Here is a 21,162-nt window from a genome sequence, read left to right on the forward strand (position 1 = left end):
CTATTACTTTTACTTTTGTTGAATTCAGGGTGCACGTTAGTGGGCGCTGTGGAGCCCCCTGTCTATGCCAGAGACCGATCGCTACAGAACTTTGTGATTCTTCATATGAGTTTTTGTGAGTTTTCCTCAAAAATGAGTTCCGGTGTTCCGGTGCGGAATAATAATCCTTACAAAAACAGGTTTCTTCCACTTCCGGCTAGGACACCACCGTTGGTGCCCTCGCACTTCAGTGCTTGGGCCCTAAATATCTTTGCAAAGCACTATTGCTGCATTAGCTTACCCCCTAAGGGCTACAGGCACATGTCAGCAAACCTTTATCCTGCTGAAGTGTCCATGAGCAAAAGCATAGCTTCCAAGTCCAGGGTCACTGTGCTGCAATGAACCAGGACTCTAAGCTCTGTGAAAAAAGACTTAATTTGACTTATTAAAATAACCCTTTCTCTGTGATCCTGTAATATGTTTTCATTCATTCATGTTTTGTGAAAACCAAATGTTCTACATGACTCCACTGTAGCTAGGCCCTACATGAACAATGTGATGCAAGGTCAGAATCAATTCTACAGAGGATCCAGTGGAGGTCAGTGTTGCGTGTGAGCTCACTGAGCCGTCAGTGTCACTGCCATAGGTCACATCAGAGCAGTTTGTCTTAAAACTAAGTGTGAGTATCAGCTGACCTCAGTCTAACCTTTGTGGATCCAGATGTGAGTGTGTTTTCTCTATGCGTGTGTGTGTGTGTGTGTGTGTGTAATGAAAGGGCGGGGATGTATGCAGTTTCCCCACTGCAGACCAGCTTCCACTTGAGAAAGCACTGCAGCAACTCCTCTCACATCACATGCACTAGGCCACATTCAGAGGGAAGAGGGAGAGGAACGAGGGGTGGGCGGGGTGAAAGAGGGAGGGTGGGGCTTTGGGGGTAACGGACGCCCCCTCGGATAGCCTACTTTAATATGCAATTAGCTCCAAGCGAAGAAGCAGGCAGGCATCATCAACACATGCACAAGTTGACGGTAAAACGGCGCAGTCCTTTCATTTATAAACCAGCGGGAATGCCTAATGGAGCCGCAGGCACCCCTCCAGCGGTCTGGACAGAGACTTGGTTCACTTTACGCCGTCTGTTTCTGAACTTTTCACAGCAATAACACTATGGACCCGCCATGGACTGACATCGGCGCTCCGATACGGCATGCAAATACGTACTCTGACGTCGGCGATCATGTGGTTTTTGGCGTAGATCCTCCTTGTGATCGCCAATTTTTTTCTTTCCTGTCGCCTGTTGTCTGCTCGGTTATCGGACCGCCGCGAGACTGCTTGAAGCGGATTTGGCTTATTTCTGGGTCTAGCAGTCGCTTCGGGGTCGTGCGCACTACCTGAGCATCGCGCCAAAACGGTGGGCAGGTAAGAAACGGATAAACTCTTCCTCTGTTTTTCTAATGGTTCGCCACGGCTCCACCCGCCCCCTCAGAAGTCTCTCAAGTTAAAACAGCATGTTGTTTTTTTGTGCCTCTCTCTTGGTTTGCTCTTCCCTTTCGTGGCTCCCAAACACCAACACGCCTCCGTAGAAATATTTTAACTTGTCTAGCCGCATGAACTTTGCCTGGCCCTGTCGTTTACACCTGCGTGCTGAGACAATGTGTCCGCCAAGTTGTTAATTGGACGTCCGTCCGTCCCCCCCCCCCCAGTGTTTAAGTTTCACTTTGATGCGTTGTGGCCGTGGTGAGAGAAGGCAGACGGGAGAAACATCGTGTCTACTTTTCCTCCTCCCCGTGTCGACATAACCAGCAAAACATGGCCGTCCTTTGCCGACATGTTGTTACGTCGATGGCGAGAGGGGGAACATTTGGGGAGAGAGCTCCTCTGCGCCCCACTGTCACATCTCGGGCTGGCCGGTGGAAACGGCCGCCGGACTCCTAACCGCCGCCGGCCTACCCGCTCACAGTCAGCGGCACGGAGGTCTCAGCGCAACTTTTGGAGTCCGACGTTGTTTATACTTTGATTTGTGCGACTGTGATGAAGGCGTAACGTTACCCCTGGTGATGCCTCCTCCCCTCCCCTCCCACACCACGGCTCTTGTGCGTGCAGACAGACAGACACACACAGACAGTAGGCTACTGTAGCATAGGAGCTGATTTATATCCTGCCATTGCAGTAGGCCTTCAACTGCTCTGAAAAGTCAGGTGTGGTTCCTTTAATTCAGAATATCAACTTTGGTAATGATCCCTGTGTGTGTGTGTGTGTGTGTGTGTGTGTGTGTGTGTGTGTGTGTGTGTGTGTGTTTTGCACTCTTCTGGAGGCAACACACTCTGCCTAAACTAACGGGAAATGTGTCCTTAGTGAACCCAGTAAAATCATTTGAAGCGATTGTTGTTTTTTGATCTATTTCATTGCGTTGCATGCTTAATCTTGTCCTCCACTGCTGCATAAGATGACATTAGTCAAGTCAGGGAGAAGAGAAATTAACACAAACAGATGCAGGATGAGAATTGAACCCACATAATTAGAAATATACTCCAGTGCCATTGTTCAAACGGGGATTCTGCTTGCTGCTGTTGGCCAATGCATCTACTTAGTTTTCTAGTTTATACTATGTCTTTATTATTATTATTATGATATAGGTTTATAATTGGGAGACAATGCCAACACGTTTCTTCAAAGTCACTGTAAATGACATAAGTGCAGCATATACACCCATAGTAGAAGTGAACACTAGAAAGAGACAATATCCGGGTAAAAAGAAAAAGCATCCAAATTGAGGTATTGGAGGTGGAAATGTTGAATTGGTGCATTCTACAAACCATGCATTTAGTGTTTATTGGCCTGTAAATGTGTTTTATTCTGTGTTGTGTGTGGACATAATAATGGTTTGATTAGAGTCTGTCAACCACATACTCATAGGTACTGCTGATGATGATGTTAAAATAAAATGAAAATGATAAGCGAGAAAAAAGTAACACCTGACAATGACAATGTCAAGAATGGAGACACTCCAGCTCCCTGTGCCACCTACAATTAGAGATAGACTCTGACAGCATGTACTGTAGTTGAGATTAAAGTAGCATTTCATATCTTACATATTGGTGGTTGTGATAAACCACCCCTGACACAGATTTATTACACTGTAATTGAATGCACCTGTTCACCAGTGCACATTCTTACGACCTCTGACACTCAGTTCCTACAGGTGGGCCAATTCATTGTAAATCATTTTAGTGTCTGTCATTGATATTGCTTTTGTAGGTAGAGCTGTCAGCCCATACATTCTTACTGTGTCTGAATATTTTGTTCATTAGACGACATTCCCCTCATACTAGGGTGACCCACCATGTTGTATTTCTAAACGTCCCTTGATCAACCGCAGTAGAGCCCAATCTGTAAAAGATGTAAGGGATTTTGATCACAGCGCAGTTAACCCCCCTTGTCATACCCGTTACCAGCAATTCCTCTGGGTATAAACTTGGCTTTGCTCACGAAGCCATGCACTCTTGCTTTTTCCATGTGTGTAGAAATGTGGCTCATTTTTGTTCTTCACATGGTTTCCACGTGTGATCTGCCAAATCAAAGATAATGTTATGTAATTTAGACTGACAACCGGCTCATTTTTATTGGTGGCGGAACAATCAAAAGAGTTTCTGTAGATAAAAGTAGACCGTGATGTTTCAAATCCCATACAGTTGCCTAGCGTGTTGTGTAGCCAAGCTTTTTTTGCAGAACGACATAGGGAATACAGCCAAAAATAGGCGTATAAGGTGAATCAGGATTGTGTCACTTGCCCCAACAAATGAACTGTTAGCAAGTCAGTGTACTGGAATATAAATGCTGAATGTAAAGGAAGATTATTTAAAATCCCCATTCTTGTTCAGGTTGGGGTATATATAGTATTTAGGAGAATTTACAGTTTTGACAGATGCAAGATTAACGCTGTCTAAATATGTTTTTGGGAAATTGTTTTTCTAGGTATTGCTCAAGGGATTAGAGAAAAGGACAGATGTCTCCACCCTACCTTGTTGTTTATAACATTAGTGATTTCCTCATCATTACTACACTGTGACAGCAGAGAGAGAGAGAGAGCATTTTAGTAAGGGGATTTTTTTTCTGAACAGCCTACAATCCCTTGGATTGTTTACAGTAAAGAACAGCTAATATTATTTTTTGAAGAAGTGGCATAAAAGATAAATGTACTCTCATTGAATCGCCTATTCAGCCATGCAGTGTTTTCTCAATGTACTGTGACCTCTTAAAATGTCACATCCAAAACATCCAGCTGTGAGGTGATCCACTCTATTTGTTCCTAGAGGCGTTTATTCTTTTACTGTAGTCAGATGGTGGAAAAGGAACAAGACTCAGTCTGTCGGATTCATTTTAGAAACCATTTGTATGGTCTAACAGTGAAGAACGTGCGCCACAGTCACATAAAATTTTCATAAATCACGTGTGAGATCTGATTGTTGACATGTATCTTAGCGCCAGATGTTGCATGTGTCAGCCTTGCTAGCGGGAGCTATTTAAATTGTCCGATGCCGTTTCGTACTGCTAAGAGTTCCATTTCAGTGCTGTGGGAGAAAAATATGTGGTGTGTGTGTGCGCTGTAAAGTTGTCAAAAATAATGGCTCTTTCTCGATGCCATATGTTTAAAACAATACAGTCTTCGTTATACATTTGAAAACATTTTCAGCTCAAGGCCGCACAGATGAAACATCTGGCAAGAAATTCAACTTGTCCTCAACCATTGACTATTACGGCATATGCGTGTTCTGACAAAATAAATGTTCATACAGTTTATACAATCTAATCTGAAGCAAGCTAACAGAATGAAACTTGCTCTTAACTTTAATGGAGATAGTTAGCTGCCATTGTTGTGATGGTTGCTCAAACCTTGGCTTTTGACAATGGACTATATTATATTTTATAAGAGTATATTAATGTGAACAATAATACCTCCTTTTGCTTTTTATAAGACAAAATGTATTGGTCTTACATTTTTGTTGTTTGTCAGACTTCTTTTATTCCATGATGTGTGGCTGTAATTTTTAGAGTCGTGCCAGCTGACCTATGGTTTGTTTCAAAAGTTGTAGCTTTTCTCATTTATCAGAAACATACAGCATTACCTAACTGCACATTACACTGCCACATCTGATCCCGAGCTATACACTCATGGCGGCTTGTTCTCTTGGTGAAACATTGGAATGAGTCATCACAGGTTGGAGGACGTAGGTTGTCGTCATCGCTGCCGGTCGTGCCCAGCTGGGCTTTGTGATGACATCAACATCTACGCTGTGCTTTGTTCGTGTTTTTTGGTTCAGGTCCCCTCTCGGCTGTGCCTCCCACCGGCTTCTCCAACGTGTTGTTAGGTGACTAAGGCAACCACACACATGAGCTCATCACCTTTAGGTGTGGCTGAGAGGGAGAACGTGATGGAGGGAAGGAGACAATTAAAAGAAGTATAGCTGAGGGGTTACTTAAGCACAGGAGGAGCATGAAATCCACACTGCATGAGATAGTATGCGTGATGTCTGAGAGAGAAAATTGAGTGATGCTGCACAAAGGTGACAAGAGAGGACAGAAGTAAGAAGCAGATGGAGACTAAAGGTCCACATGCATCTTAACTTTTAAAAGCAGTTGTCCACATTAGTGCATAGCTCAAGACCTAGTTGGATTCCTGGAAATCTTCTACTGCAGCCTCAGTGGAAACCAAAGCAGAAAACATTTCCAGGTAAAGTACACAACAGGTCACGATGCTCTTACATTATGATGGTTTTATGTGTCCATAAGGGCAGTCCCTCTTACCGGTGTTCTACTGGAGATGGTGTTGCCGGTGTGTGCACATGGAAGTGATAACAGAAAACCGCAGTTAGCATATAAAGAATTTAAAGGTACGTCTGTGGTATTTAACATGTCGGAAATCCGACCGGACTAAAGGGTGTCGCAAAGAAAACCAGCAGCGTCGAGAGAGCCAGAGAGTGACAAAGAATAGAAAGAAGACACGAGAGACCGAATGTCTAAGTGGTGTGAATGAGAAACAAGAGACGGCCTAGGAGTGACGGACTGCAAGAGAAGTGTGTGGGAGAAAGAGCAGGTGCACTGGACCCCATCATTAGTATCTGGAGTTGGTTATTTCATAAGCTGTGTATTTTATTAAAGACCCCTGCTTTATTGCTGCATTGATTAATATTTAAGTCTATGGGTGCAAAGCCGTTTGTAGGGCGGTGTGCTTCTGCATGTGTAAGCATGTATTAAAGTACCTCATCATGCAGAAGGCTCATTTCTGGTTGCCACTGCAGTCTTTTAGAACTTGATAGTGATTCCGCGGTTGACAAATTAAATCCTCTGCTGAAATTCTGAACGCGACGACCACTGCAAACAAAAGTTAGTTTCACACCCTTGCAAGTCGTTCATGCCTGTGTGAGCATGTGTGCTCCTCTTCTCCCATCCCGCTGTGTCCTCCAAAATTCAAGTTTGGGGAGGAGAACAAAAAACAAAAAACGAAAGGGGAGGAGGAGGGGAGAGAGAGCTTTTTAAAAGGCCTTCTGCACTGCACCACGTCAGCCGCTGGCACAGCAGAGACACACCCCTCCTGCCAGCGTGAGACCAATGAGCAGAGACCGAAGCTGTTTACAAGCCACACCCACTGCAGGGAAGGCAGAGATTGACAGGTCGGAAATCCGGCCCCGCTGGAGCACCAAATGCTTGCTGAGGCTCCAAAATAAATAATAATAATAATAATAATAATAATAATAATAATAATAATAATAATAATAAATTAAAAATAAAATGAAATACAGAGCTCCAAAGTCTCCAAGCATTCTCATTTGGACTAAAGACATACATCCTTCTCCCCCCCTCTTGCAATCACGCATGTATATACATAAAAGGACATACTGTGTACAACAATATGAATACTATACAACAACCTAAACATTTGTGGTTATTAAAACCGAACCTCCTCCCACATTCTGTGTCACTGTTGACCTAGTTTGGAGGCTGCTGGTAGGGTGCAAGATGACCCCTGCCCTACTTTCACAGTGCATTACTGTAACGAAAAACTCACATTTTACTCTGTCCAAACAAAATCCAAGAGCATCATTAGCAGCGGTTTAAGCCCCTAAACGTTGACGTGGTGAAGAACGAGGTTATAAGTGTGGCTAGTTGTGCATAAGGCTATTAGTGTGAGAGCGGAAGAGAAGAATAGAGCTGGACAGTAAAATCAAGGCAAGGGGGCTATTACCATGGAAGCTAAATAATAATGTTCAAGAGGGATGGTTAACCCCTGTATTATTCCGTTTGCTGTAATGAAACGCACCCCATCTGCTTTTCAATCCCACTCACAGCCCTGGCATCAAGTGAATGCTCGCTGACGTGTTGGCCTTCGTCATTGGGGTTGGTTTGTGAGTCTATATGGGGTTTGCAGCAACAAACTGAATTGCCCTACATGTTACATGACAGTGTGTGTGTGTGTGTTGGAGACACATCAGTTCCTCATGTTCAGCCATAGTTTGACTCTCACGTTTGCTCTCAGTGACCATTAGGTGTGGAAATACATTCAGATGAGGAAGCAGTCGGTAATGTTTTACATGTACACTACCTTACGCAAGGTTCGTTACCTCTGAATATTTCAGCCTGACGTGCCAAGAATGTTACATGGTGTAAACCTCGCCGACATGCAGAAAAAGTGAATTTGAGATGGATTTCAGAACATTGCTGCTGTCCTGACACTAATTGACCTCTGCTGGGTTTCGGCTCGTGGATACAAGCGCACACACTCTTTCTGTTGGTTACAGTGTTACCATAGTAACCCAACCATCGGCAGCAGAGTGGGTGACATGTGGATATTTTTAAAGCTTGCCCTTTGTGTGTGACAGTGCACCTGTGTGTTCAGACAGGTCTGACATTGTGAGACTGTGTCTCTGTGTTACGTGAACTCGAATGGAGGAAGACATGATTCTTGATCCAATGCGGTGTAGTCTGCTTGACAGTGTTTCCATCATACTGTGTGTGTGTGTGTGTGTGTGTGTGTGTGTGTGTCTCTTACATTGTTACATTGTAGGGGAAACAAGGTCACAGCAGTGATGACCAGTCCAGCTTTCTGTTACTTCACGGAGAAAGTTTGGCAACTTGTCACAAAAGTTGATGGGTGTGTGGTGTGGCAAAAATAGCTCCTGCCCCTTTTAGTAGACTGAATAAATTAATTTAAGGGAAAAGTGCTCGCCTTAAATTGTGCAATATACACAAATTGCGGATGTAACCAAATCTAGTTCAAATCAAGGGAGCATGTCTAAAATCTGCTTTGTCACTCTACATAGGTCAGTGTATCGGCCAATAAGTAACAAGAATTTACGAAACAAAAATATGTTCTAAGTCATTTAGGAACATTGTTGCCATTAGTCTGTCCCTCAGAGAGACCTGACCAGATTATTTCTCAACTGTGTAAAAAAAAAAAAAAAAAAAAATTGAGTCCCGCTCCGTACATACCTTGGTAACAGTTCTTTGATAACACACATTTAAAGAAGTTTAACATTTTAGGGCAATACATTTATTGGTTTTCATGCTAGGGATCCTTATTGAAAATCTTTATGTGTAAAAGAAAATACATATGATATAACGTTTTCTTTCTTTTTTGTATTACTCCCTTAATATCTGCATCGGCCTCAGAAATCCAGTATAAGTTTGGCTCCAGTGACAAAATAACCGTTTTCATTGTTTAGCCACGCTTTATCTTAGCCCAGCAAAAGTAGCGCTGCTCTGTTGCCAGGCAGAACCGACCAAGCACTCAAACACAGTGCAGCACTGCTTTGCTCTAAAAGAAGGCACGTGATGAGATTTAAATCAATTCTGCGACGGTCCAGAAGTCGGCCTCTTCCACCCCTGCTGGGACATGTTGTATTAATGGTCGGTGGTGGTGGTGGTGCTTCTCCTCACCCACACAATTCAGACACACACATTGTCCTCCGCGCCGCAGTGGCTGACTTGTGGACCAGCAGTCAGAAAGGGAAAATCCCTCCATACAGCAGTGCTCCATAAAGCAGTGTGTGCACTCCCTCTGCAATGTGTTTTGGTTTCTTGTGATATGAACTGTGTGATCGAGCTTCAAAGTTTTAGTTAATGTTACAGCAGTCAGTGTCTCTGCAGCTTGTGGTTTCTATGCTGCCTTCATGTCTTGTTGTGCTGGTTATTTTAGAGTCCTGGTGTTACTGGCTGGTTTGTACTTCATGCATGGCTTCATGTGCGGGAGCCGCAGAGGTCGCCGTCCTGCTTGAAACTCTGGCACTCGGTTTGCTGTGTCTCTACATATCAGGGACTTGCAAGAGACTCAAGTGTACCTGATCAATCTGGCTGCATTATATAATTTTGTATTTACTGTAGGCCTGTAACAATTATTACCTAATTGTCTAATTGTCAATATGTGTACATAATCGTGGTATCTTTGTTTAACCGCAATTAATTGCTAACATTAGGGATTGATTTTGTTAACGTGCCAAATTGTAAGTATATAGTGATTATCGGTCAGACTATAAGGATTTATAGTTAGTTTTAGGCATTTGACTCTATAGACATTCATAGCAACACAAATGACATGGTGATACAGTTAGAAGAAATGTTTTATGATAACAAAGACGTTACTTCATAGGCTTTGTACCTGTGTTATTACATTATCCGTGTCACATAATAGTGATATACGGTAACCAAAAGATGTATCCTGGAATTAATCAAAATGTAATTGTACAAAGTAATACATATTTTAAAATTTGATTGAAAGAGACAGTAATATTTTTAATTGCAATTATTCCTGAGATTATTAATTGTACAGCAAAATTCAGAATTGTTACAGCTATAATTTATTGTATATCATATCCACAGTGTGCACATGATGCATTACATTCCTCAATGAAACGTAGACAAGCCTTTAACCTCACATATTCCTTGCTTTTTAATATTTCACGGTCAATAAAGCAGCAACCTTTGACCTTAACGTCTGAGCAACAGGTCCCGTAGTTACTCTAGTGATCCATAAGAATTTGCCCCCCCCCAATAATTACACCACTACAAATATTATGACACCCTCAGCAGACACCGTTTATATGGGGTATGTTGGTTCAGATCAGAGATGGGGACTCCAGTTGCACTTAAGTCACACAAACAGCTGATTTCAGACTGACTTGCGACTCATCCCAAGACTTCAGCTTTGAGACTCGTCAACAATCTGTTTTCATGCAATTAATGCTTTTTAAATGTATGTATTTCTGATTTCTTTTTATGGCTCATATACGTTGGGAAACTTATATGACGAGCTGCATGTCCCCTGCCCTTTGTCATAATGCCTTATGTGCGCACAATTACTAAAAAAAAAAATGCATCAGCAACGGTGACACTATCCTCCCAGAGTTGTGCCTTTTGTCATTAGTTTTGCATTTAAAAACTTCGTAAACAGGCAGTAAGCAAACCGCTACGTGCAAGGTGTGTGGCCGGTGGGACAACGCTGACTTCATCAGCATCTCAAAACACACCCAATCACTCACAATGTGAAAGAGACATTTACCATATGGTCACAGGGAAGAAGCTAACCATCGCAACGTGTTTTGCTAATGCTGGGAACAGGTAAACTGGATCTTTATAGTTAGGAGTTGCTGAAGCTCAGACATCCATGGCGCACAGGTGGTGGGAAACTCATGTGACGTGTAATTGATCCCGTCGATGATTTGTAGACTATTAAGTGAACAAGGTGTACCAGCTCTACCAAACACTAGGCTGTCTTGACTGTCTTAATTCTGCACATTTAATTTCTGTTACTGTAGTCCAATTTACTATTTCATTATTTCATCCATGCATGGCGCAGCGGATCAGTGCGCACTGTCATTTGCCGTGGAGACGCTGGCCTCACTAACATCTCCTCCTCTGAGTGGGATCTCCCTCGTGCTGGACTCAATTTCACAGAGCCTACTAACACTTACAAAATAAATAAATGAAAAATAAATGGCATTACATCAGTGAGTTCAGACTGCTTATTGTGCGTAATTTGGACTGACACTGAGATGCATGTTGTTCTGTAACTGGTAATCTACAGTGGTGTGAAAAAGTGTTTGCCCCTTCCTCATTCCTGTTCCTTTGCATGTTTGTCACACTTAAGTGTTTCGAACATCAAACCATTTACAAATAGTCAAGGACAACACAATAAACACAAAATGCAATTTGTAAATGAAGGTGTTTATTATTAAAGGTGAAAAAAATCCAAACCATCATGGCCCTGTGTGAAAAAGTGATTGCCCCCTAAACCTATAACTGGTTGGGGCCACCCTTAGCAGCAACAACTGCAACCAGCGTTTGCGATAACGTGCAATGAGCTTTACAGCGTCCTGGAGGAATTTTGGCCCACTCACTTTGCAGAATTGTCCTAATGTTACATTAGAGGGTTTGGAGCTGAACGCCTTTTTAGGTCATACCACACATCTCAATAGGATCTGTCAGAGGACTTGGCTAGGCCACTCCAGTCTTCATTTTGTTTTTCTTCAGCCATTCGGTGGTGGACTTGCTGGTGTGTTTGATCATTGTCCTGCTACAGACCCATTCGTTTCAGCTTGAGTACACGAACAGATGGCACATCTCCTTCAGGATCTCTTGGTAGACAGCAGAATTCATAGTTCCTTTTATCACGGCAAGTCTTCCAGGTCCTGAAGCAGCAAAACAGCCCCAGACCATCCACTACCACCACCATATTTTACTGTTGGTTAATGTTCTTTTATGAAATGCAGTGTTCCTTCTACGCCAGATATACTTGACACACACCTCCAAAATTCCACTTTTGTCTCATCGGTCCACAGAAAGTCTTGGGGATCATCAAGATGTGTTGTGGAGAAATTGAGACGAGCTTTGATGCTCTTTTTGCTCAGCAGTGGTTTTCTCCTTGAACTCTGCCATGCAGGCCATTTTTGCCCAGTCTTTTCCTGATGGTGGAGGCAGAACGCTGACCTTAACTGAGGCAAGTGAGCCTGCAGTTCTTTGGACGTTGTTGTGGGGTCTTTTGTGACCTCTTGGATGAGTTGTCGCTGCGCTCTTGGGGTAATTTGGGCGGCCGGCCACTCCTGGGAAGGTTCACCACTGTTCCTGTCTTCGCATTTGTGGATAATGGCTCTCACTGTGGTTCGCTGGATTCCAAAGCTTTGGAAATGCTTTATAACCCTTTCCAGACGATAGATCTCAATTACTTTCTCTCAATTGTTCCTGAATTTCTTTGGGTCTCGGCATGATGGTAGCTTTAAGGATCTTCTGGTGGACCTTACTGTGTCAAGCAGCTCCTATTTAAGTGATGCCTTGATGTGAACAGGTGTGGCAATAATCAGGCCTGGCTGGTGGCTAGAGAAATTGATCTCAGGTGTGGACAACCACAGTTATAGTATGTTTTAATAAGGGGGCAATCACTTTTTCACACAGGGCCATGATGGTTTGGATTTTTTTTCACCTTAATAATAAACACCTTCATTTACAAATTGCATTTTGTGTTTACTTGTGTTGTCCTTGACTATTGTTTAAATTGGTTTGATGTTCCGAAACACTTAGTGTGACAAACATGCAAAGGACAGGAAATGAGGAAGGGGGCAAACACTTTTTCACACCACTGTATGTCACTTTGACATTAACTATTTTTGAGTGAAACAGATCACACGTGATAAGCTAACCATCGCAAAGTGTTGTGCTAATGCTGGGAACAGGCAAATTGTAAATAGTTGTATCCATATGATGTGACTGATGTGTCCATATGATGTGTATTTCACCAGGTCCGAGGGATACAGGTATGAGATAGGTAGACCCCATAAAGTTATCCTACCACTGATTTTGATACTGTACTGTATGGATGTTAGCTACAGGTATGCTTTGAATTCATAAGATTTAACAATAAAGTGCAGGGACAGATCAGGTGGGCAAGGACTTGAGACTTGAACTTCCAAAAAATGACTTGTGAACATCTCTGGTTCAGATGGGTTTAAAACAGCGGACATCTGCAACGGAAGGCCACACTCCCTTTACAAAACTTCAGTTTCTGAGAACACAGTCTGAATCATATGTTTCCTCTCAACTACACTTTGAGATTACATCAGTGATGCACAGAAATAGGAGCCGACAAGAGTGTGCTGCTGTGACTCATGTGTTTAGTGTTGTTCTCTTCCCACTACTCTTCGGATAGATATCCTTCCTATAGCACCACCATATTTCTGTTGTATTGGATCATCTGTCTGTTTTCAGACATTAGACAGGCTCAGTGGTACGAAGGATTTGAATTGATTTCCACATGTCTTTGCTACAGTACGCATGGGCCGATAAATGTAGCTGCACCATTAAAGGTAGCTCTTTCAACAACAACAAAAAAAAGATGGCTCCACGAATATAATGCACCAATCAGACAGACAGCCAGACAACTGGCGAGTACAGATAGACAGGCAGGCAAGGGGCTGCCAGGCTGGGTATTCATACAAGTTTAATGAGCATTCAGACAGTAGGGAGTGTGTGGCTCCAGCATAGCGCTCACTCTGCACACACATGCTAACTGGCTGACTAGGTTAGACACACTGAAGAAAAGGTGCGAGACTCACTTGTTTGACCCAGGTTCTAAAAGTAACCGAGTTTGAGACCAAGTAATTATGTTAAAAACGTCCTGATGGCTCAGGGACACCAAATGCTTAAGACTGAAGTCTGAAGTTAGTGAGCTTATTATCAAGGTGTTATACAAGTTGTTTTGCTAAAGTTAGTGTGACTGGTGAATAGTTATACATTTTCCTGGTTATTGCTCACACCCAGTTCTAATTATCTTTTCCATGATGGCATTTAGTGCTCCCAAGCAGCCAGTAAAGGCAGCAGGAGAGCGGCCCCTCTCCTGGTAGAGTAAAGAGAGGAGGAGGATCTGGATGCCAATGTATCCTCAGTGATCAGCACTCTTTGCACAGGCTTTTCTCTTTATTTGAGACACACTCAGCTCACACAAGATTAATTCAACTGCAACATCTCAAACAGCAGACCTGTTTGTGTTTATATTGTGTAAGATAATGTTCCTTTTTTCTGAGTCAGCCTTTGCTCAAAATCCATGTCATGTTGTAAAAAAAGATTTCTATCATGGACTCAACAGGTACTTATTTAATATGCAAACCGGTGTCTGATGTCATCCATCTCACTTGTGACACATTATTGAGGAGCCACTGGTAGCTTTCATGAGTTGACAACGGTGACATTGTTAAGCTATATCAGTTGTTTGCAGCTTACTAATATAGATGTTGCATAAATGGAACTGCTCATCCTCTCTTCCTCTACTTGTGTGGGTTCAACACACCAGTAGGAGGTAAAACAGTCCAGCTACAGCGTTCTCGCTTTTGTTGTGCACACATTTGAGCCACTGTGGCCCATATGCACGCACAGAAAGTGTTCCGGCTGTGTCAGCAGTGAGGCAGAAGGCAGAAATTCAGCAGGTCGTGTAAAGGGGCACTTGATGTGCAGCTGACAGATGCATCTCCAGCTCCTTCTTACCAGATGTTGGCTACATTTTAGGATTTTTGGGCAGACTTTGAGGGACAGATAATGAGTGGAAGAATGAGTATGTACACTGCATTGTTTTAGGGTGTAATCACCACCCAAAACAGGGTTAGTAGGATAATCTGGAAGCTTCCAACCTTTATTTTCTATGTGCTCTTCACGATGAGCACTGATTATTCTGGAGTATTTTTTTCTCCCTGTGGTTTGTTATTTGGCTTTCCCCATTGACTTTAAGTGAGTGAATCTGGATAAACCTCACAAACGCATGGGAACAGAATGTATTCACCAGGCCTTCAAGGCACACTGCCTGTTGGTAATGTGTGCCAGATTTCTCTGGTCCTGTTTGTTTTTCTCTCTTTCTCTCTCTTTCTCTCTCTCTCTAAAACATCGGTGTTCTGGTCATTACTGTATACAGTCTCTGTCAGTGACATGGATGTAGCAGCTACTTGACTACAGCTCTACGTCCACGGTTGCTATAGCGACACCATGGCAATGAGTCTGCATTCTAATGATGCCTCAGTGGGTTGTATGAGGAGTTGAGATATCTCGGGACAAAGAGTCGACTAGCGAAGGACACCCTTGGAGCCTTGAAGGGTACAGTGCCATGTGATTGATGCATAGCTGCCTGGCGAGGTGGCCCAAATGAAGCATGTGACACTCGGGTGTGACTACAAACAAAGATACTCTATAACTGAAAAGAGCGCATTACGCGCTGTCCCAATGATATGAAACGGTACACACTTCTTGTCTCCAGTGACTGTGACCTCGTTAGTGTAGTGAACGTCATGTGGATGGATGAAAAGGTATATTTACATAATTATATTTTCTTTTGCTCCCATTAGATATTTACACCGCTAAAAGCCAGATTTAGCATTAATAAAATAAGTTATCTGTGGTGTTCATAACCGTTAGTTAGTTAACTTTAGCTCAGAATTGGTCATACATTGTGTTGACATTTAATTCTCCCATTGGAATCAATACCCGACCCACAGAAATCACTCGGAGTTGGGGCGTCTCGGGTTTTAAGCCATCTGTGCTACAGTACAATCCTAACGCCTTACTTAGGGTTATGGCATTTATTGGTGCCCCACCCTTTAGCGCTGTAACCGTACATGCTTAAATATGATCATACTGTTAAGTAGGATCTTTGTTTGCTATTTCTTCTGTCAATATTTCCTCATGATTATTAACAAGTGTGGTGTACAGGAGATTTTAATTTGGTGGAGGGCTTTCCCTCGTTCTCTGTGCCGACTTGGTTTTATGGAGCCTCATTATGTCTTGATGGAAGAAAACGCTGCTGCATCGACTCCTTTGATTTTTACTCATGTGAATGAGTATGAAGCCTCTGCATGAAGCCTCCAGAATATCAATATCCTTTTTTTTCAGACAGTATAGCTTCTCTCTCCTCTCATTACAATATTACCTTAGGAAAGTTTTCTCTGCTCACTCTCCTTCAGCTTTTCCTGACTGCTTTTTTTTCATGGAGATTTCATTTCAACAGAAACCAAAATAAAAGCTGCTTAATGGTGTGTGAGACTCAGAAAATGTCACGGTTTTGATTTTTAGGCTCACGAAGTGATTCAAAATCGATTATCGATCAAAAGATTCTAAATTAAAACGCATACATCTAGTTATTTTTCCCATCTGATAGTATAAATTGTTTTTTGCCCACTCCTACTTTTTAAGGTTGAAGCTCTGGTTTTCCGATTCACACTTTGCAGCACAATTGTATATTATTAGTCTATATTTCTCAAGACAACTTGTCTTACCGTCAGCTGCATATATTTGCATACCAACTTCGCCATCAAAGTATGATAAACGTTTTTATTGTACATAAATAGACACTAGACAGTCCCTTTTGAAAAGATGTCCAGGCTGGTGTACAAGAGCCAGTGATGTTGGACTTTCATTATTGCCTAGGCCTAATCATTTTATCATTTTGATTATTAATCTGATGAGTGAGGAAAATAGTGCAAAATGCCCATTTTGAAGTTGCCAGAGCCCAAGTTGATAAATTCATATTGCTCATTTTGTCTGATCAACGGTCCAAAACCCAAAGATACTCAAGTTACTGTCCTAGAACACTAAGAAACATACAAATCTATTTACATTTGAGAAGCAAGAGCAGGGGAATTCTTGCCATTTCTGCTTAACAAATAATGTATGCCCATATTGTTATCATGCACTTCTTAAAATTTGATTGCAATTAATTTCCAGCTCTACATTGCATAATCAGTAACTGTATCATCTCTTCTCCATCACGTCTGCAAATTAAATTTTGTATCTACAGTACACACATGATCTATTAAGACATAAAATATTTAGGCAAAACACATACATGTGTAGGCTGTTGATCTACTTTATCACGTTACATCTGACCACCTCATGTTTCATGTTCTGAGAAGCCAATTCTCCACTTTTAAACATGACTGAGCCTCTGACATGAAAGATCCCTGTGCGAGAAGATGACTTTCACAAGCATGTTTAGGGCTTACACATGGAATGACTACAAAATAAAAACCTCAGTGGACAAAACATTTCATTAAAACTTGTGTGTGACAAATAATGTATATGTCAAAATCCAACCATTTTTTTGAAATCCCGCATGGAAATGTATACATAAAAAAAATTGTTTGATAATCAGTTTAGAATCGAATCGTTGGCCTCTGAATCGAATCATGAAGTGAAACGCTTTTCCCACCCCTACTTCCTTTTGATCTTGTTCATTTTCAGCCATTTTGCCGGCTGACTGTTCCCTCGACCCTCTCTTCTGGATGGTGGCTCGCTGTAGATCCACATGGGACACTGCTGAGCTTAAATAACCCAGCATGGTGGGGCCTTTCTTGACACGCTCTCACCAGCCTGTTTGGTGCCTGCTGCATACTTATTTAAAGGCACTTGAAAAGGATATAGAAAGGTTTTTGCTTACCCATTTTGGTTTATTCTCCCTTTATCCAATGACTCAGTTGTCTCAAACTGTTTTACAGCCAATTTCTCCACATAAAGTGAATTCATGTAGTGAAACCATAGACTGTTTAATATTATAATATATTAATATCAATATACAGTATATACAGTCTATGAGTTCCATCTTTATTTGACTTGTATTGAGTGACTATGTCAGCCAGATGTGATCTGTAACTTCTTGCTGGTTTTCACTTATTAAATGCACTTAAGTCATAGGTAGCAGAAGTAGATAAAACTAAGGTAATGTTTTGCGTTTTTTTTTTAAACAAAAGATGGCCAAAATAAAATGTCTGTCTACTAGGGGTGTCACGATACTAAAAATTCAGTTGTCGGTGAAAATACCAGAAAAGTAACGATTTTCTGGATGAAAATTCTCACATAGATTCTCGATGCCGATTTCGATACCACGGTTTAAAAAAAATGATTTTCTAAGATTATATGTACTTTAATTTGAAACATGAATCAAAATGTCATAGGAAGACATTCAAAACATTTCCATGCATCTTTTCAAAAGCTACTGGGTTACAGTTGCGTGACCAGATATGTTACAAACCCCGGGTAAATATTGGAGATGTATATAAAAGATGGAGGCAGCTTAGAGCCCAAATAGAAGCTGAGTGTGCTAATTTCCTCCTGAAAGGCTAGCTAAGCATTAGCTTAAAGATAATTTATCACGGCTAGATTTCAACATTTGTGTTCTCACAGTGAATAATATGGCTAGAGTACCCGAGTTGGTTACTCGCAAAACAATTGAGACACTGCCAGTAAAGTGATCCCGACTGGTCCTGGCTAACGCCGCCATGCTAACCCTGCTAATGGCTACCATTACCGGAGGAGCAGGCAAGCGGCCCCGGCTGTTTACAACATGTACTCATCCAACAGTGAGCTATTTAAAGCCAAAATCGCAAAGAGAGGGCCGTAAGTTTGCAGTGAACATGCCGTTTTTTACGTTGGGTAGAATCTATCTCTGACTCTCGTTCATATTTTTTCGAAAGACGTGCCATTTGTTCGTGACCTCCTTCTTCTGAATGTATTGACTGGAACACTCTGAAGCTTATACTGCCCCCGTCAGTTCCAGAAGAGGCACCGATGCTGCGAACACTGGCATCGACGATGCGTCAAAAAGATGGGCCTCGTCCATGTTTTTTTGTGACATCCCTACCATCTAATGTTAATGATTTGTGTTTCTACTCTGGCTCTTCTTTCTTCCATCCAGGTAGCATCCTGTCATGCAGTTCCAAGAGGTCCGCCAGCCCCTGAGCTGACACTGTCAGCGAGCCTGGCCTATACTACACCACAATAGTCCCATCTCCACCAGACCTTCAATTACTCTCGCTCCAGCCACCAATCTTACCCCTGGGGGTGACTGGTCATCAGGCACCCATCCCAGAAACTCGGTACCTGTCCTATTAAAAAAGAGAGCCCAGTTCTGTATCTGGGTCCCAGTACGAGCCAGGCTTTCTGGCTATCCTTAGGTACCTGAAACTGATTATCCACCCACCCCTCTGTGATAGTAGTCCTGCCTTCTGCACCCTGGGCCCCTTAGCATTCTTTATATCATCACGGGCCAATCACAGGCACCAACTGAGGGCAGCTGTCCACTCGGACAAACCCAGGATCCATCATCATGTCAAGTCGACGGAAGGCCTCCACTCCGTTAATGATCCGACCAGAGCAGACCATGGTGGAGCTGGATGATGACACTGAGGATGACATGGAGGTACACTCTAATATGTCTGGCAGGAGCAACTCATTCCTTTAACACAGTGGTTCTCAACCGGTGGGGCGCTGACTCTCTCCCGGGGGGGCGCGAGTAGACTACAGGATGGGAGAGGAAAAAAACTGTGCTCAACCACGGGAGCTGCCGTGAGCCCCTCTTATGAAGGTAAATTTGGTGCAAAAGTGAGAGCGCGTAGATGCGATGTGAGCGCTTGTAGAATATGATTTGAGAGCTTGTGAAAAAAATCTGTACCCCTGTTTTTTTTCACTTGAGTCACTTTTCCAGTACAACCACAACTCAGTGATTCCAACCTCTGGAATCTGTCGCTGCAGTGTGCTCTCTCCATCACACAGCGGCGAGTCTGCGCTCTCCAGTTCTGCAACACTTCTTGCGATACATTTGGTGCAAAACTAATTTGTACCTGTGGACTTAGTCTGTGGAGCTCTGAGCCAACAGGACGGCCGGGGACAGCAGGGTTTCTATCACCTGATGAGGGACAACTCTGTCCGGCTTATTTATGTAGCATGAAAGCTAGCGTTAGCTAACTAGCAGCCAGCACGCTTCTAAATACAATACCTTTTAATTATCTCAACCCTTTTTAACAGTCCAACTGAAACACTGGCGGTGAGCACCAGGTCCTGCAGACGGACCGCCGTCAGTGGGGCGGGGCAGCGTGGAAACACCGCTAGAAAGCTCCGCTGCCGACCTCCACCTGATCTGATCTCCAGCGGGACACGGAGAGCTCCAGACCCGGTAGCAGCGGCACAGCCTCCCTGGAGCCCACCGCCAATGTTGGTGGAATTGCATTTAGCGAACTAACCCCGCTTATAAATAAATACATTTTAGTTATCCTAACACTTTTAACAGTCAAACTGAACCTGCTGTGGTGAGCTCCAGGTCCTGCAGCCACGGACGGACGCCATCAGTGTGTTAAAGCCTGACTTTTAAATTAAATTTAGTATTGTAAGTGTGCTTGGGGTTAGTCAGCTAACGCTAGCTTGCTATTAACAACACTGGCGGTGGGCTCCGGGGGTGCTGTGCCGCTGTAGGGTCTGGAGGTCTCCGTGTCCCGCTGGAGATCAGTCACGTGAGCTCGGCAGGGGCTTTCTAGCGGTGTTTCCACGCTGGCCGAGCCCCACTGACTGCGGTCCGTCTGCGGCTGCAGGACGTGGAGCTCACCGCCAGTGTTTCAGCTGGACTGTTATAAGTGTTGAGATGATTAAAAGGTATTTACAGAATTTAAAAAAAGCGGGCTGGATGCAAGTTAGCCAAAGCTAGCTAGCTAACGTCCTGTTGCCTCAGAGCCCACAGACTAAGTCCACAGGTACAAATTAGTTTTGCACCAAATGTATCGCAAGAAAGTGTTGCAAACTCGAGGAGCGCAGACTCGCCGCTGTGTGATGGAGAGAGCACACTGCAGCGACAGATTCCAGAGGTTGTCACTGAGTTGTGGTTGTACTGGAAAAGTGACTCAAGTGAAAAAAAACACGGGTACGATTTTCACAAGCTCTCAAGTGCTCACATCGCATTACGCGCTCTCACTTTTGCACCAAATTTACCTTCAATTCCTTTCGCTCAACATATTGTGTGGAGGCAGGATTCTCAAAAATGACTGCACTCAAAACTAAATACCGTAATCGTGCACAAATCGAGATGATTTGAGGCTCTGGTTATCAAACATTGAGCCAAGAATTGAGATCTTTGCAAAGCAAAGCAGGCTCAGGTCTCACAAAATATCACCAACGCAAGCTTCTTTAAAAATGCAGATGATGCCTACCATTAGACCTAGTGATAATAACATAATAAAGCATAAATTAATATCAGAGGTCTGGTGCCAATTCCAATTATAGCAATAGCCAGTAATGATAATAGGCCTACTGATGATGATGATGATGATGATGATGATGATGATGATAATAACAACAACAACAACAATAAAGCATGTAACCTCATATAAATATATAGCAATA

General features: G+C 42.9%; 1 protein-coding gene across 1 annotated transcript in view; it reads left to right on the top strand.

Moving 5' to 3' along the window:
* Positions 1 to 984: 984 nt before the first annotated feature.
* Positions 985 to 21,162, top strand: part of zhx2a (zinc fingers and homeoboxes 2a) — a 30,665-nt gene continuing 10,487 nt past the window's right edge. Inside the window, exons 1-2 of the mRNA XM_032517650.1 lie at positions 985 to 1,395; positions 18,689 to 19,192. Of these exons, the coding sequence (XP_032373541.1) occupies positions 19,100 to 19,192 (93 nt within the window). The 5' untranslated portion in view covers positions 985 to 1,395; positions 18,689 to 19,099. The remainder of the gene's footprint in view (positions 1,396 to 18,688; positions 19,193 to 21,162) is intronic.

The sequence above is a fragment of the Etheostoma spectabile genome, chromosome 6 (assembly GCF_008692095.1).
Source record: "Etheostoma spectabile isolate EspeVRDwgs_2016 chromosome 6, UIUC_Espe_1.0, whole genome shotgun sequence".
In the NCBI taxonomy this organism is placed as follows: domain Eukaryota; kingdom Metazoa; phylum Chordata; class Actinopteri; order Perciformes; family Percidae; genus Etheostoma; species Etheostoma spectabile.